We start from the raw sequence: 13,650 nt of genomic DNA on the forward strand, positions 1-13,650 counted from the left end.
ACGGTCCCGCCAGATGAAGAAACTGTTACAACTAGGCGGTTTCAATCTAACGAAGTGGACGTCCTCATCAAGGAAGGTTATATCGGCTCTACGTGAGTTCGGTTTGGCTTCACCAACACTGGACCTTGATTTGGAAAAGTTGCCCATCGAGCGAACATTTGGAGTGATGTGGAACTGAGAAACGGATATGCTGACGTTCAAGATCAGGAAGCAGCCTAGCCATGACGTTCTCACCAAAAGGAATTTCCTCAGTATAATCTCCAGTGTCTCCGACCCGTTGGGACTCGTCGCTCCTGTTGTTTCCTTTATGAAGTCACTTCTGCAAGATATATGGACGTACGAGAAAAGGATCGGCTGGGACGACCCTATCTCCGAAGAATTAGGCCAACGCTTTCACTACTGGTACGAGCATCTGGATAACCTGGAGTTGTTAACAGTACCAAGATGTTTCCGGCATCAACGTGGACGTTGGACGCCGCAGCACCTGCATGTATTTACGGATGCAAGCACAAAAGGATTTAGAGCTGTGGCGTACTTCCGTTTCATCTTCGAGGACCAATCGATCATCGTATCCTTCGTCATGGTTAAAACCCACGTAACACCAGTAAAAGGACTCATGATCCCAAGATTAGAGTTGTAGGCTGCTGTAGAAGGCTTAAATATCGCCCTAGTAATCTGTCGGGAGCTCGAAATCGACTTACGTGAAGTTACCTTCCACACCGACTCTCAAACCGTCTTACGTTGGATCCATTCTTGCACTTGCCGATTTGAAACCTTCGTGAACAATCGGATTGGCAGGATCCTACGGAACACGAATCGAAGAAAATGGCGTCATGTTTCCGGAATGAACAATCCAGCGGACCTGTGTAGTCGTGGCATTCAACCGAAGAACGTCGACGAGTTGGTGAAATTCCACGAGGGTCCATCTTTCCTGAAACTCGATCCGTCGGAGTGGGATATTTGGGAAGAGATCGCAGAGCCGGAGGAAAGGGACGTTAACGTAGTTCGAGTCTTCACAGTAAAAACGGAGGACGAAAATCACCCGATTGATGACTGTGTAAGAAGGTATTCCAGCTTACTCAAAATCCAAAGAGTTATCGCTTGGTGCAGAAGGTTTGCGACTAACGCCAGAGCTAAGATGGGAATTTACAAGCCAACCGTGGGGGAATTGACGGCCGAAGAAATGGTGACGGCCCTCACGCTCTGTGTCAAACGTACCCAAGGACTGGCATTTACGGAAGAAATCTACGCCTTGAAAAAGAGTTTGGAGTTGCATCTGTAGTCGAAACTACGCACGTTCAGCCCTTTCCTGGATGAAACAGGACAGCTACGTGTAGGCGGACGTATACTTCAGGCTCCAGTTGATTATTCCACAAAGCATCCCATCCTGCTTCAAGCCGATCAACACCTGACGCAGTGGATTGTATGAGATCATCACACACGGAATCTCCACATTAAATCTGAAAGATTGCTGGTGGATTTACGGACACGTTACTGGATAATCTCTGGACGTAACGTCATCAAATCGGTTGTCAACACCTGCTGGCCTTGCAAGCGGAGATCATCGAAACCCATTCCGCCACTCATGTCATCGTTGCCAGTTCACAGGCTTACTCCCTATCTTCCACCTTTTGCATATACGGGAATCGATTACTTTGGCCCTCTAACGGTACGAGTCGGTGGAAGAGGATCTAGACACGAGAAACGTTGGGTATGCCTGTTTACGTGCCTAACAACTAGAGCCGTCCACCTAGAAGTCTCCGACGGCCTCAGTCTCGAACAATTATGTATGTTTCTCTCGGTTCGTGAGTTTACGTGGAAAGCCGAACGTTGTTTACAGTGACAACGGAACTAATCTCGTCGCTGGGGAACAAGAACTCCGCCAAGCTCTAACGGAGTTAATCAAACAACACCGGGAGTTACAGTCGAAGATGGCATGCCAACAAATAGAGTGGCATTTTTCTCCTCCTCACGGACCCCATTTCGGTGGCGTTTGTGAGAGGCTCGTGCAATCGTGCAAGCGAGCCATGAAAGCCAGCGTCGGAAATCGCTTGGTCACCGACCGGGTCCTAAGAACAGTGATCGCAGAAGTAGCAGCCCTTTTGAACGCTCGGCCACTAACCCACCTCAGCATGGATCCAGAAGATCCCGACCCGTTAACACCGAATCACTTTCTTCATGGAGGAGCCCGTCCCTACCTGCCGCTAAAGTTGGGAGATGCTGAGAACATGGACGTCACAGCAAAACAATTCCTCCAAAGCCAGGCCATCATACAACATTTTTGGAACCGATGGCTTCGTGAATACGTTCCACACCTGACGGAAAGGAGAAAATGGTCGAAAAATCGGCCAAACGTTACCATCGGAGACCTAGTACTCGTCATTGAGCCGAATACTCTACGTGGACAGTGGCCGTTGGGAAAAGTGATAGAGGTTCTCCCCAGTGAATCTGATAAGGTTGTACGAGTGGTAAAAGTGCAAATCAGCAACCACAAAAACCCTTGTATTCGTCCAGTGACTAAGCTCTGTGTTATGGCTACGGCCAAAGAGCAGGACGTTTATGTAGAAAGTGAAAAAAATTGGGTCATTTGAGTAAAAATCGAGGTCGTTAGGTCAGAGCCATTTACTATGGTTACCGGACTCAACGTTAATGGCTTCCATAAGTTTTTATCGTCGTCTTGTGTTGATGGCCTCACATCAAATCCTACCACCTAGTGGGTGTGTAACGATACTATGTGTCACGCGCGACGCGCCACCCTTGCTGAGTTGCTGCCCACATTTGAAATTTCCAAGATCATTTATACATTTTGGGGCACTTTTATCTATTACTTTGCTTGTTTACTACCTTAATTGGGTTGTTTTGTACGATACACAAATAAATATTTTATAACAATAATTGAATTGAAAGCAACCGACTGATTTTATTATGGTGTCCACATCGATTACATAACATTTTGAAATGCAATACATTAAGCTAGCTTTCCTTCCTTAAATTTAGCTTTTACTTTAGCTTTTTGCTTGGACAAGAGGAGGTTATTCAGTCTTTTCGCTTCAAAGTGATGACGAATCTTCGTATATTCCATTACCATATAAGGAATCAAGGCTTCTCGATGTTGTTCACAGAATATGGGGATTAAATGCAAATTACAAATTTTTGTTATGCAATGTTGGAATGTATCGAGAACGTAGAAATGTTCGGGGTTATTAAAATGCCATTGGTCAGCTTGCTCGTTAACAAGAGATTCCATCGTAGGCTGGATCAGTTCCTCTATTACAAGAGCCATCGGTTGCTGGACGTATGGCATTTGACCATCTTCGTTTTGGGGTGGTTGGTCAGTTTGCTCATCATCAATAGATTCCATCGTAGGCTGGATCAGTTCCTGTGCAACTTGAGCCATCGGTTGCAGGACATTCGGCACCTGATCAACACCTTCGTTCTGGGACTGTTCGGCAGCTTGCTTATCAAAATGAGATATCACCGTCTTCTGGATAAAATAAATGAATTAGAAAAAAACAACTTCAAGTAACAAGCTATGCTATGTTAATGAAAGAAATACCTTGGGTGTTACTGGCTCAATGTACACGACCAATAAATCAAAAGATGTGGAAGCAGTACGAAGCGACTGTGGTGGAAGAGAAGAAGCGACTGTGGGAAGTTGGTGAGTAGGAATGACTGTGACTGGCTGAGAAACACCGTGTTCATTGACAGCTACACCATACAGGTCCACAAGCTGTAGCACTTTACTCCTGTGTTCGGATAGAATGTTTGGACAAGAACAAATTAAATGAAACTGGTCGTTCAGATGAGAAGACTGATCCAACACATACCTCTCAGTAGTGAGTAATTTACTAACACGAGACCTTTTCAGAGGGGGCTGGTTGACAGTTATAGGAACATTTGCCAATATGTGTAGTGTGGAAGCCGGTAGATTGGTAGCATAAGTCACATCTTGCAAAGCTTTTTTCCTTACTTTTGGTTGTTCAATGCCAACTTCTGTATAGAAAATTACTTAATCATTTTAAAATAAATATGCATTAACTTAATATTAAAATTACCGAGATGATACTTAGTATTTGAACCTGCACGTAATCTCCAGTGGGTGAAAGGATGAAACAAACCTAGAATATCATACCCTTTGACAATGTCAGAATCGTCAAAATGGCGATTGCACAGCCTCAACGTTTTCTGTAATTTTACGTTTGGTATAGCTCTTGCCATGTATTCAAACTATTGCTTGGCACTCCAAATAATGTATAACTCTCTCCATTTTCGTCGTTTCCTGAATACCTATTAATGCAATTGGAAACTACACAGTTACGTGACCATGGCTTAGCTTTCGCCATTTTATGTTCTACGTTGAGACTGAGAGTTTGAGACTATCACCGCTAGATGCGCTCAGACTTGTGAGGTTTTCGAGGGGGGCGGAATAGAGTTTGAAGGAGGCATGTCCTTAGAGGACATATCAAGACGACGCCGTCTCCGAGAGAATCTTCCGCCATAAGAGTCGTGTAACCTTAGTTAATGACTCTGGTTAGGTCGAATGTAATGTAAATAGTCAATCCTTGTATAAAAGTAAAAAAAAAGGGGTATAAATTGTAAAATTGTAAAATGTCAAATGTCAAAATGTCAAATTTAAAACTGGTTTATATAGTCATATGTAACAATGTAAAAAGTGTGAACCCCAAAACCGCATTGTAAAATTTCTGATGGCATCGCCATCTATACCTAGTTCAAAGGGCAAATGCAAAATTAGGTCGCCTACTGTTTAACCCTTGACCACTTAGGGAAACTGTTTAGTCCTTCACGAATATTAGACGACAGTTGCCCTTAAGTTCTCGCACTATCAACACCAAAGTGACCATTGCCGATTCAACATCATGGCTGAAAATCTGTTCCCATCCGTCTCATCCGTCAAAGAAAAGTTAAAAGTTTCCCGTGAACGTGAAGAGGAGTGTTCGTCCAATCTTCATCTTCGTCGACAAGACCTACTGAGGACCCGAACGGCGGCTATCGACGTGGTTTTGGCCCACCAAAAGGCCATTGTTCAACTCGACCAAGAACTCGAAGAAAACTCCAAAGACATAAAAAACGTGCACGTCCACTTCAGTTCTGAACGGGAAACCATCCTTAGCAGCTTTGTTGGATCCCTGTTAAAGGAAAAGAAGAAAGCAGCAGAAGTCCAGCCGAACGCCCCACAGTTTGTTGCGCCCCGTCACACCCCGACGATCGTGTGCTTCCTGAGGACCCACCTCAATCAGCCGGGCATGGTGTCCTGCAGCCGCAAGATCAGGGAATGTGATGGCTTCATGCTGCTGACTAACCGGGAGCGGATGGAGCTGCTATTCGCACAGCACCAATGTTTTGGCTGTTTTCTCCTGCTGTCCGTCACTGGTCATTTGAAGTTGGCCGATGGTCCCCACCAGCGCTTCTGTGCCATGTGCGGGACCAATGACCACAATCAGATCCTCTGCGCACCAAGGCGGGTGTATCAGGGAATCATCCCTGAATAAACGTAGCCGTGGACTCTAAACATGGCGAGCTTTGTTGTTTTTTGTTTTTTTTTGTTGTTTCTTTTTTTCTTTTCTGGTTTATTTTAGTACCTGTGGACAGGTGGGCCCGCTGTCACTTACAGTGCTGCCCTCACGGGCAGGATTGTAGGTGGCAAGGGCCTTCGTTTTGTGTTTACTTCGGAAGTGGCCCTTGCACCCTTTTTGTTAGTTTTTTTGTCAGTATAGTGTTATGTAACGGTCGTGAACGAGGATCTATCGTTTACCTACCCCGTAATCCAGTCTCAATTAAGTTCACAATTTTTCTCTCTCTCTCTTTGTTCCCCTTTTTTTCAACGAAGAATAAAGCCTTGCGTTTTCCCTCAAGTCATATTTTTCATCTTCATTATTTTCATCATCCATCCCACATCTTTTCTATTACGACGTTCCACTGCACGTGAGCGTGAGTAACACCAAGGATATCCATTCCTACGCGGTCTCATGGTTTTTCTACTTGTGTCAGCTCGAGGAATCCGGTATGGTTTCCCTGTATTGTCCTTTTTTTCGTGACTGACAGTCTGGGCAGGCTAAATGTAGTTTTCTATATCTCGTGCAATCCCGTGCCAATAGTAGCGTTGTGTGACTCTGCCGTAGGTGCGTGTCTCTCCAAGGTGTCCGGATGTGACGTCGTCGTGGAAGGCTTGTAGGATGGTAGTCTTCAAGTTTTTTGGTATGCAGAGCCGAAGTTCAACGTCCGCCTCGTCTTCTCCCGTTATTCGCATAGGATACAGAAGGCCATTCTCCATCTTATAGTTGACCATTTCTCTCCCGTTTTCTGCGTTTCTAAACACGTATGCCCAATCAGCTTGCTGGCCTCTGGTCAGTTCTTCTCGGTTGTCTTGCGTCATTACGCCGACTGTGTTGACGTGTCCCGCCCACATGTTGTCGGGGGTCTCGTCGTCTTCACTCACGGGGTAACGGGATGGGGCGTCCGCGTCCTGGTGTAGCTTGCCGTCTTTATGAGCTATTACATACTTATACTCGGAGATTGTCATTGACCATTTGGCTAGCCTGCCTTCCAGTACCGTTTTTGATTGGAGCTTGCATAGTGCGTGGTGGTCTGTGACAATTCTTATTTGGCATCCGAAGATGAACTGTGGGAATTTCTTGATCGCCCAAATGAGAGCCAGGCATTCTTTTTCCGTTATGGAGTAGTTCTTCTCACTGCGTGACATAAAACGGCTGGCGAATGCCTGGGGTTTCTCCGCACCATCCTGTTTTTGAAGTAGGACTGCTCCGATACCGTAGCCACAGGCGTCTGGGTGTATTTTGAATTCAGCCATTGGGTCCGGGTATGCTAATGTGGCTGCGTGTGTTAGGATCTGTTTCAGCTTGTCAAAGCGGTCCTGTTTTGTTGGCGTCCAGATGAACAGCGACTTTTAGAGCGACCAAGATTAGAGGTCCAATACATGTCATATTTATAGCCAAATGGAAGCCCGTTCGGACATCCTTAGAATGTCCGACGGCGCTGTTGAGGGCGGTCAAAACCAAAAAAAAATACATCCATAGGACATCCAAATCGGATATCGGGCTGTCCGGAGGATATAAAAAAGATGTACTCAACATCCGACACCGACATCTGTCGGACATTCGACGGACTGCATTGTGTTATGTGGGTTGTGGCCGAGTGCTATGATTGCTGATTCACTGAAACGACATTTCACGAGTTTGAGTTACAGATTTGCTTTGCATTGTGCTGCGAGGATTAGTCTGAGTCGTCGAATGTGTTCATTTGTGTCTCCTGCGTATACGATGATGTCGTCTAGGTATACGAGGCACGAGATCCATCGCAGCCCTCCCAGTACCGTGTCTATGGTCCGCTGGAATGTGCTTTGGGCATTGCAGAGGCCGTTTGGTATGACGAGGAAGCGGTAGGATCCATCTGCGGTGTTGAAGGTTGTCTTTTCCTTGTCTTCTTTCTTCATGGGTATTTGCCAGTACCCGCTTTCTAAGTCCATTACTGAGAATATCTTGGCTCCGTGTAGCCTGGTCAACGCTCCGTCTATGCTGGGAATGGGGTATACACTAAATATTGTAAAACTGTTAAATAGGCGGAAATCAAGGCAAAATCTCCAGCTACCATCCTTCTTTTGTATCAATAGGGTTCTCGCGCTCCATTGCCCGGTGGCTTCTTTTATCACGCCTTTCTTTAGCATGTCCAGTGTCAATTCTCTGTAAATGGCTTGTTTCTTCCACGACGTCAGGCGTTGGGTCTGGTAAATGGGTCTGTCGTTGGGTGTTAGCTGGATTTCGTGCTCTGCGACGTTGCAACGTCCTAGTTGCTAGACTTTCATCGCGAAACAGTCGGTGTGCCAATGCCAACCAGTGTCCTGTGAGGTCTGAGGTGTCCCACGTCAACGATGGTCGAAATCCTTGGCTTGAGCGGTCTTCTTCTTCGTCTGCGGGCCTTCTCGGTGTTGGTTGTCTGGTGAATGTCTGTGGTGACTCCCACGTGCGTTCTAGTTGAATCCGATCTGTGAATCCGCTGTATCGTCCTTTGTGGTCTTCGACTTTGCTGCTATGCCTCTGTGCTGCTCTTGCGTCGGGTTCTGCGCTCACTGCTGCTCCTTGGTTGTTGGGGGGCTGTCTCTTTGCAGCCTGGCTGTTGAAACCGCACTTGCGCCTAGGGCTGTTTTCTGTGGTTCTAATGTCTACCTCGTCTTCTTCTTCGCCTCTGTTCGGTATCTTGTTTCTTCTTGTCACCAGTGGTAACGATAGTGATGCTGCGATACCTTGTACTCTCTTGCTGCTCCTATTCTTCTGTCCACTCATTCACTTCTCTCTTTTTCTCACTTTCTTTCGCTGAATTCCTTCTATTTAGTCAGGAAGTGCGTCCGCAACCTTATGTCTCAGCAATTTAAGGTGCGAAACCGGCTTAATTTCTCGCAAAGGTCTCTAAACGCAACGCGCCTCTTCCTGACCAATTAGACAAGCCCGTGATGTTTTTCAAATAGAAGTTTTTTTTGGCTTACCGTTTGAATCTCCACCATGTAACGAGGGTGTGAGAGTAGACTGTGAATTTGCGTACAACTTGCAGAAAGGAATTACAGAGACTGCCTCGAGTGGTTCGATTTGGATTCTCTTTATACCCTCTCGGTGGAACTACCCGATACTTTAATGTATTGCCCTTTGTTTGAGCTCTAGTCTACAGGACGCTGTTGCTTCCGTTACGTGTTATTCTACACGACTAAAGGCTATTGATCTAGCCGTTACAGTATGATTGGATGGCGAGCTTAAGGTGGAGCTGGAGCATTTTCAATACGTCCTCCATCCCGTAGAAATCCTTGATGGTCGATGAATGGCGTTAACGTGTTTAGGCTTGAACCACGATCGAGCTGCGTTCCCTAATTTAAATTACTTTAATCTTTAAATAATAATTTTCATTGCCATGACAATGAAACCATTATGCCATCGGAATTGTCAAAACGGAGATAGGCGATGGCACCAAATGCTGATTCGGATGCATCAGCAAACAGATGAAATCCCACTTCTCGCGTTCTTGCTAGCTCTGGGTTGAAATATCGTTGGACGGAAAGCAGATTTAGCTTTGAGAGGGAGACGGCCCAACGTTTCCATTCATCGACGGATGTCTGGTATAATTGATCGTCCCATCAAAACGATTTTCTGCATACAGCTCACACGATTAGTTTTGCATGTAGCAACACCGGTGAAAGAAAACCAAATGGGTCGGAGACGCGTGACGTTTCTCGTAGTATTTCTCGTTGTGTCTCTCCATCGACCCTTATGCTTGCGCTCACCACAAACGAGTCGCTGCCATAGGCGAGTGAGAACCCCAGCGTCCGCTCTATGGGCATTCCGTGTAGGGCTAAGTCGATGGATGATACTGGATTGCCAGGTAACGAAAACAGAACCTTTGCGCTTGATGAACACCACTGGGCGAGTTCAAATTTTCCTCGAAGTAGAACGTTTGTCGCCCTTTTTGCTTGCTGAATAGCTTCTTTGGCAGTCGGGAATGACATCAACTAGTTATCCACGTAAAAATGGTCGATTATTTCGTTGGTAACATCGACTGCATTGTCCCACCGTCTTCGGCTGCTTGACGTAGAACGTGAGCACAAGTTTCCGGAGAGCAAACTTTGCCGAATGGTTGCACGTTCATTTGGTAAATGGATGGTTGCTCTTGAATTCCCACGTCGCGATAGAAGAAGCGAATTGCCGGCCCATCTAGTGGCCGCCCTTTTACATGGTGTAGCATTTTATCAAGATCCACGCTCAACGTTATCGGATGTTGTCGGAAACGAAGCAGTACACCAATGAAATTGGTCAGCAAGTCGGGTCCTTTCAGCAGGGCAGAGTTTAGTGACATTCCCTTTGTAGCACGCGGAGGCATTTGACCCGTTGGTTGCAAGTTGACCTCCTCAACTGAGATTTTTCGGGTGTGAACAGGGCTGATATACTCGTTGATTGCAGCGGATTATATTTTACCAAGTTTTTCGTCGGCGATTAGTTTTCTTTCTAGCTTGAAGAAGCGCGATAAAGTAGATTGACTGTTATCGGGAAGGTTTGGTTCTTCGTTATTCCAGAGAAGTCCTTACTCGTATCGATCACCTACGAATTTTGTTGTCTCGTTTAGGATCTTGTTCGCTCGTAATTCTTCGTGACTAACCGGCTAAATGACACCTGCTTGGGCTTCGTAAGTATCAGTGAGGAGGAAGCGATCAATTGCATTAACAAGATCTTGGTCGGGTGGGGGAGCTAACGAGAGCGAATTGCACTGTAGTTGCGCAACGTCGGCTGGGGAGATCGGCCGGCTATACTCCATCCAAAGGCTGTTCGTAGGCCTCGCGGGGCCCGCTCCTTCAAGGGATCTCTTTTGATTTCCAGGACCTCTTGTGGCGCCATATCACACGAGCAGATCAACACGTTCACGTCGATGGAATTTTGGGCGGAACTTTCAATCCTGCTAGATGGGGCCAATCCTTAACCAACTTCTTTAGGTCTACGTTTTTGTTTTTGATTTTTAGGGCAGGAACGGAATAGCAGTTCGGATTTCAAAGGAACAGATTTTGTCTAAAAAAGAGACCCTGAACGACAAATTTGTCGTGTTTGTTTTTGGGTTGCGGCCGTCGTACGTCCAGATTCTTAAAATCCCTTCTCGCCTTGAAGTCCCAATTCGTTTGCAAGTGTGTTGGTTATCATTGAAATTTGACTTCTGGGATCCATTAATCCATATCCAGGCCAGGATCGGCCATTAGCTTCATCTAGCACGGGGACGATTGGCAGCAAGGTTGTTTCATTTTTGTAGCCGTGGGAGACCAAGTCATTAAACGGATCCTTTGGGGGAGGGGATGACATCGGACTCGATCGTGGCGTTTTTGGGTACATCCTCGGTGCTCCATGGAGAAGAGGGTGGTGAAGACGTTTACAATCGTCAGATCCACATTCCTTTTCCTTCGTACACTTGGATCTTAGATGGTGGTCGTCCAGACACCGATAACCGCATCTTTTTTCTTTGACGAATTCTGATCGTTCTGTTGGATTTAAGGCTCTGAACTTCTCGCAGAGATAAAGGCGATTTGCACCATGACAATGTGGGCAAGACGCGATCTTGACGGTGGTAAACAAGACGGAATTTTGGTGGTTCTGCTTTCGGCGGTCTCGATAAAGAAAGAAATGTTTAGGAGGTGAGTCATGACGATCTACGGCGAATATCCAGGCAACAGGGGAATGCGCCGTTGGTTACGGAGCATGAACTGGTCTTTGAGGCGGAAACTTTGTTGCGTAACTCGATTACGGGCGGATAGCGCCGCAATCGACTTACGACGACAAATAATATTAAATTGAAGCATTTTTCTTCTTTCTTACTGTATAATTTGTTTTTAAAATATTTTATTTTGGTTACGCAACGTTTAAACATCCTCTCTAAAAAGGGATGATTAGAAAAAGATGTTCTGAAAAAAGAAAATAATTTGTATTGAAAAGAGGTTTGCCGTTCAACCGCCTTCATAATCCCCCTGAAGGTGACTCTTCTTGCGCTCCAAGAAAAAAAACGTCTTCTATCGTCTCACGTTTTGCGAACGCTTCATCGAGCGACCGTACAAATAATTTTTTTGACTAAGAACCGAGCTCGCGCCATAATAACTACATTTTAAAATATAAAACGTAATATTTTAAACATTTAAAAATTGTCCTCGAAAATACTATCGTAATATTTTAAACATTTAAAAATTTTACCCAAAAATATTCTATCAGCCATCATAGGACGTAGATTATTTCAATACTTCAGTTATATTATTACATACTAAAGTGGCAAAATGATAGAATACATGCCTACGAACCTGAATGTTCAAGATTTGAATCCTGTAAACGTGTTGGGAATATAGTACCCCCAACGGCCACGACGAGGTCGGGGAGAATCATGCATCTCCCCCCGACGTCTGCAACACTGCTATTTTTAGGGGCCCACGTAAGGTGACCCCCTTTTTCCATGTTTTAGCTCCCACTATTTAGTGTTGTATCTCCCGTCCACGCTAGTGTAAGTCCTTTTTTGGCCTAACTTAGGCCAGTGACAAATACACCTCCGAAGCCCACACAGCTAGGAGTTAAGTGTTCTACATTTCTTATTTTCCAAAGGTATTGAACGGTCCGGACACGCCAAAAAAGTCCAATATCTTTCATGGTCCTTCGAACCTTCTCTTAAAATAGTTTTAAATTCCTTCTAGTTGTGTAAGTCTCTTAAAAAACCTAACTCTACAATTAAGTCCATGGTGTCAGACACACACCTTCTCAGCAAAAAAAAAATGTTTCTCTCAATTCTGAATTTTTTTCCCACACAAAAGCCAAAATTCACTATTTTTCTCTAAATCAACTATTTTAAGGGGACTACTTTTAATAGCCCCAAACTAACTCTAAAAAAAGGCTCTTAAAGTGTGTATGACCGTCGCGAGGGCCCCAATTCTTTCTTTTTTTTAAGCACCCTCCCGACAACAAGGTTACCCCACCTCTTTAGCGTGGTAACCACGTGGAACCCCTTCTCACTAGAACTTTTTTAAAAAATTTTCTCTCTCTCACACATTCACGCATCTACTTTTTTGCTTTAACACTTTTATGCTTTGCTCTCTCATATCAAATTCAATTCTTAAACTCAGCTGAAACTAAAATTTCTCTTTTCTGCCACGCTCTATCCTCTATTAGAGGAGGACCGTAAAAGGTACTCAAATAAAATTTCAAAAATAGGAAAGAAATCCTATCGGATAAGGCGTGCGCAGCAGCGCAAGGAGGGAACGCTGCCCCCCTGGACAGGCCTCATTTGACCAAGGGCTCAACAAAACATTCCAGAAGGCAGGCAAAATCTAAGGGAGCTTCGTGACGAAATACCGCAGGTCAGCGCCTGAGTCGAATCCAGATCCGCCATTGGTAACTTTCTCCCAATCACCTTAAAACACCTGTCGGTGGAGGAAATTAGGGAAGCTCTGTGCCCCAAATACAGTGGAGACATACGGTACAGACCCCAAAATCCGAACCAGCTGACACCCGAGGTTCCAGATCCAGCACCACAAGCACCTCAACAACAAGCGGAAGCGGTACTGAAGGAGCCAAACGTCAAGGAGGCTCCAAACTACTCCTCAAGTAGCGATTCGTCGGATTCAAAGGAATCGTCGGAGGAAGAAAATACCGTTGGAGTCGCAGCTCAAATACTGGCAGCAGCTAAGGGACCAGCAGGAAGGGGCCACGGACAACATCGGGAACCCATCTACCCTACACCATCAAGGCCAGGCAGAGGCAGAGCATCCACTCGTGGAAGGGAACATTGTGACTAGTCCCCCTGGAAAAGTAAGCTTGTATTCTCGTCATGAATCTCAATAAATACAAGCCTTAAAACTTCTTTCACTTCTTTCACTTCTCTTTCTCTCACTTCGACATAAAAAACAGCTTTTTTTACATAGAAGTCACACCTCTCTCATTTACAAAGCGCAGGTGTCAACTAACGCCATCTAGTGCTCAAATCTTAACTTCTTCCTAAGCTCTAAAGTAGATGTACGAATACAAAATTTAGTATTCAACTCAACAATTCTTATTTCTCTTCAGTTCTCACTTCAATTGAACCTCTCAATCTCAATTTACCAATTGTATACGCTCTCAG

At 45.2% G+C, this 13,650-nt stretch overlaps 1 protein-coding gene across 1 annotated transcript; it reads right to left on the minus strand.

Annotated features, from left to right (window-relative positions):
- Positions 1-2,968: 2,968 nt before the first annotated feature.
- LOC123477433 lies at positions 2,969-4,218 on the minus strand. The gene is made up of 4 exons (XM_045180767.1): positions 4,056-4,218; positions 3,828-3,993; positions 3,557-3,746; positions 2,969-3,484 (listed from the first exon to the last, which is right to left on the minus strand). The coding sequence occupies exons 1-4, from the start codon at positions 4,216-4,218 to the stop codon at positions 2,969-2,971; spliced, it is 1,035 nt and encodes a 344-aa protein (XP_045036702.1).
- Between the last annotated feature and the right edge of the window lie 9,432 nt (positions 4,219-13,650).

This window comes from Daphnia magna, unplaced genomic scaffold (assembly GCF_020631705.1).
Source record: "Daphnia magna isolate NIES unplaced genomic scaffold, ASM2063170v1.1 Dm_contigs021, whole genome shotgun sequence".
Classification (NCBI taxonomy): Eukaryota; Metazoa; Arthropoda; class Branchiopoda; order Diplostraca; family Daphniidae; genus Daphnia; species Daphnia magna.

Coding starts and splice junctions, on each gene's coding strand:
- LOC123477433 (XM_045180767.1), bottom strand. CDS start 4,218: ATGGCAAGAGCTATACCAAACGTAAAATTACAGAAAACGTTGAGGCTG. Junction 3,747..3,827: donor AAATTACTCACTACTGAGAG/GTATGTGTTGGA, acceptor ATCCGAACACAG/GAGTAAAGTGCTACAGCTTG. Junction 3,485..3,556: donor TTGAGCCAGTAACACCCAAG/GTATTTCTTTCA, acceptor TATTTTATCCAG/AAGACGGTGATATCTCATTT.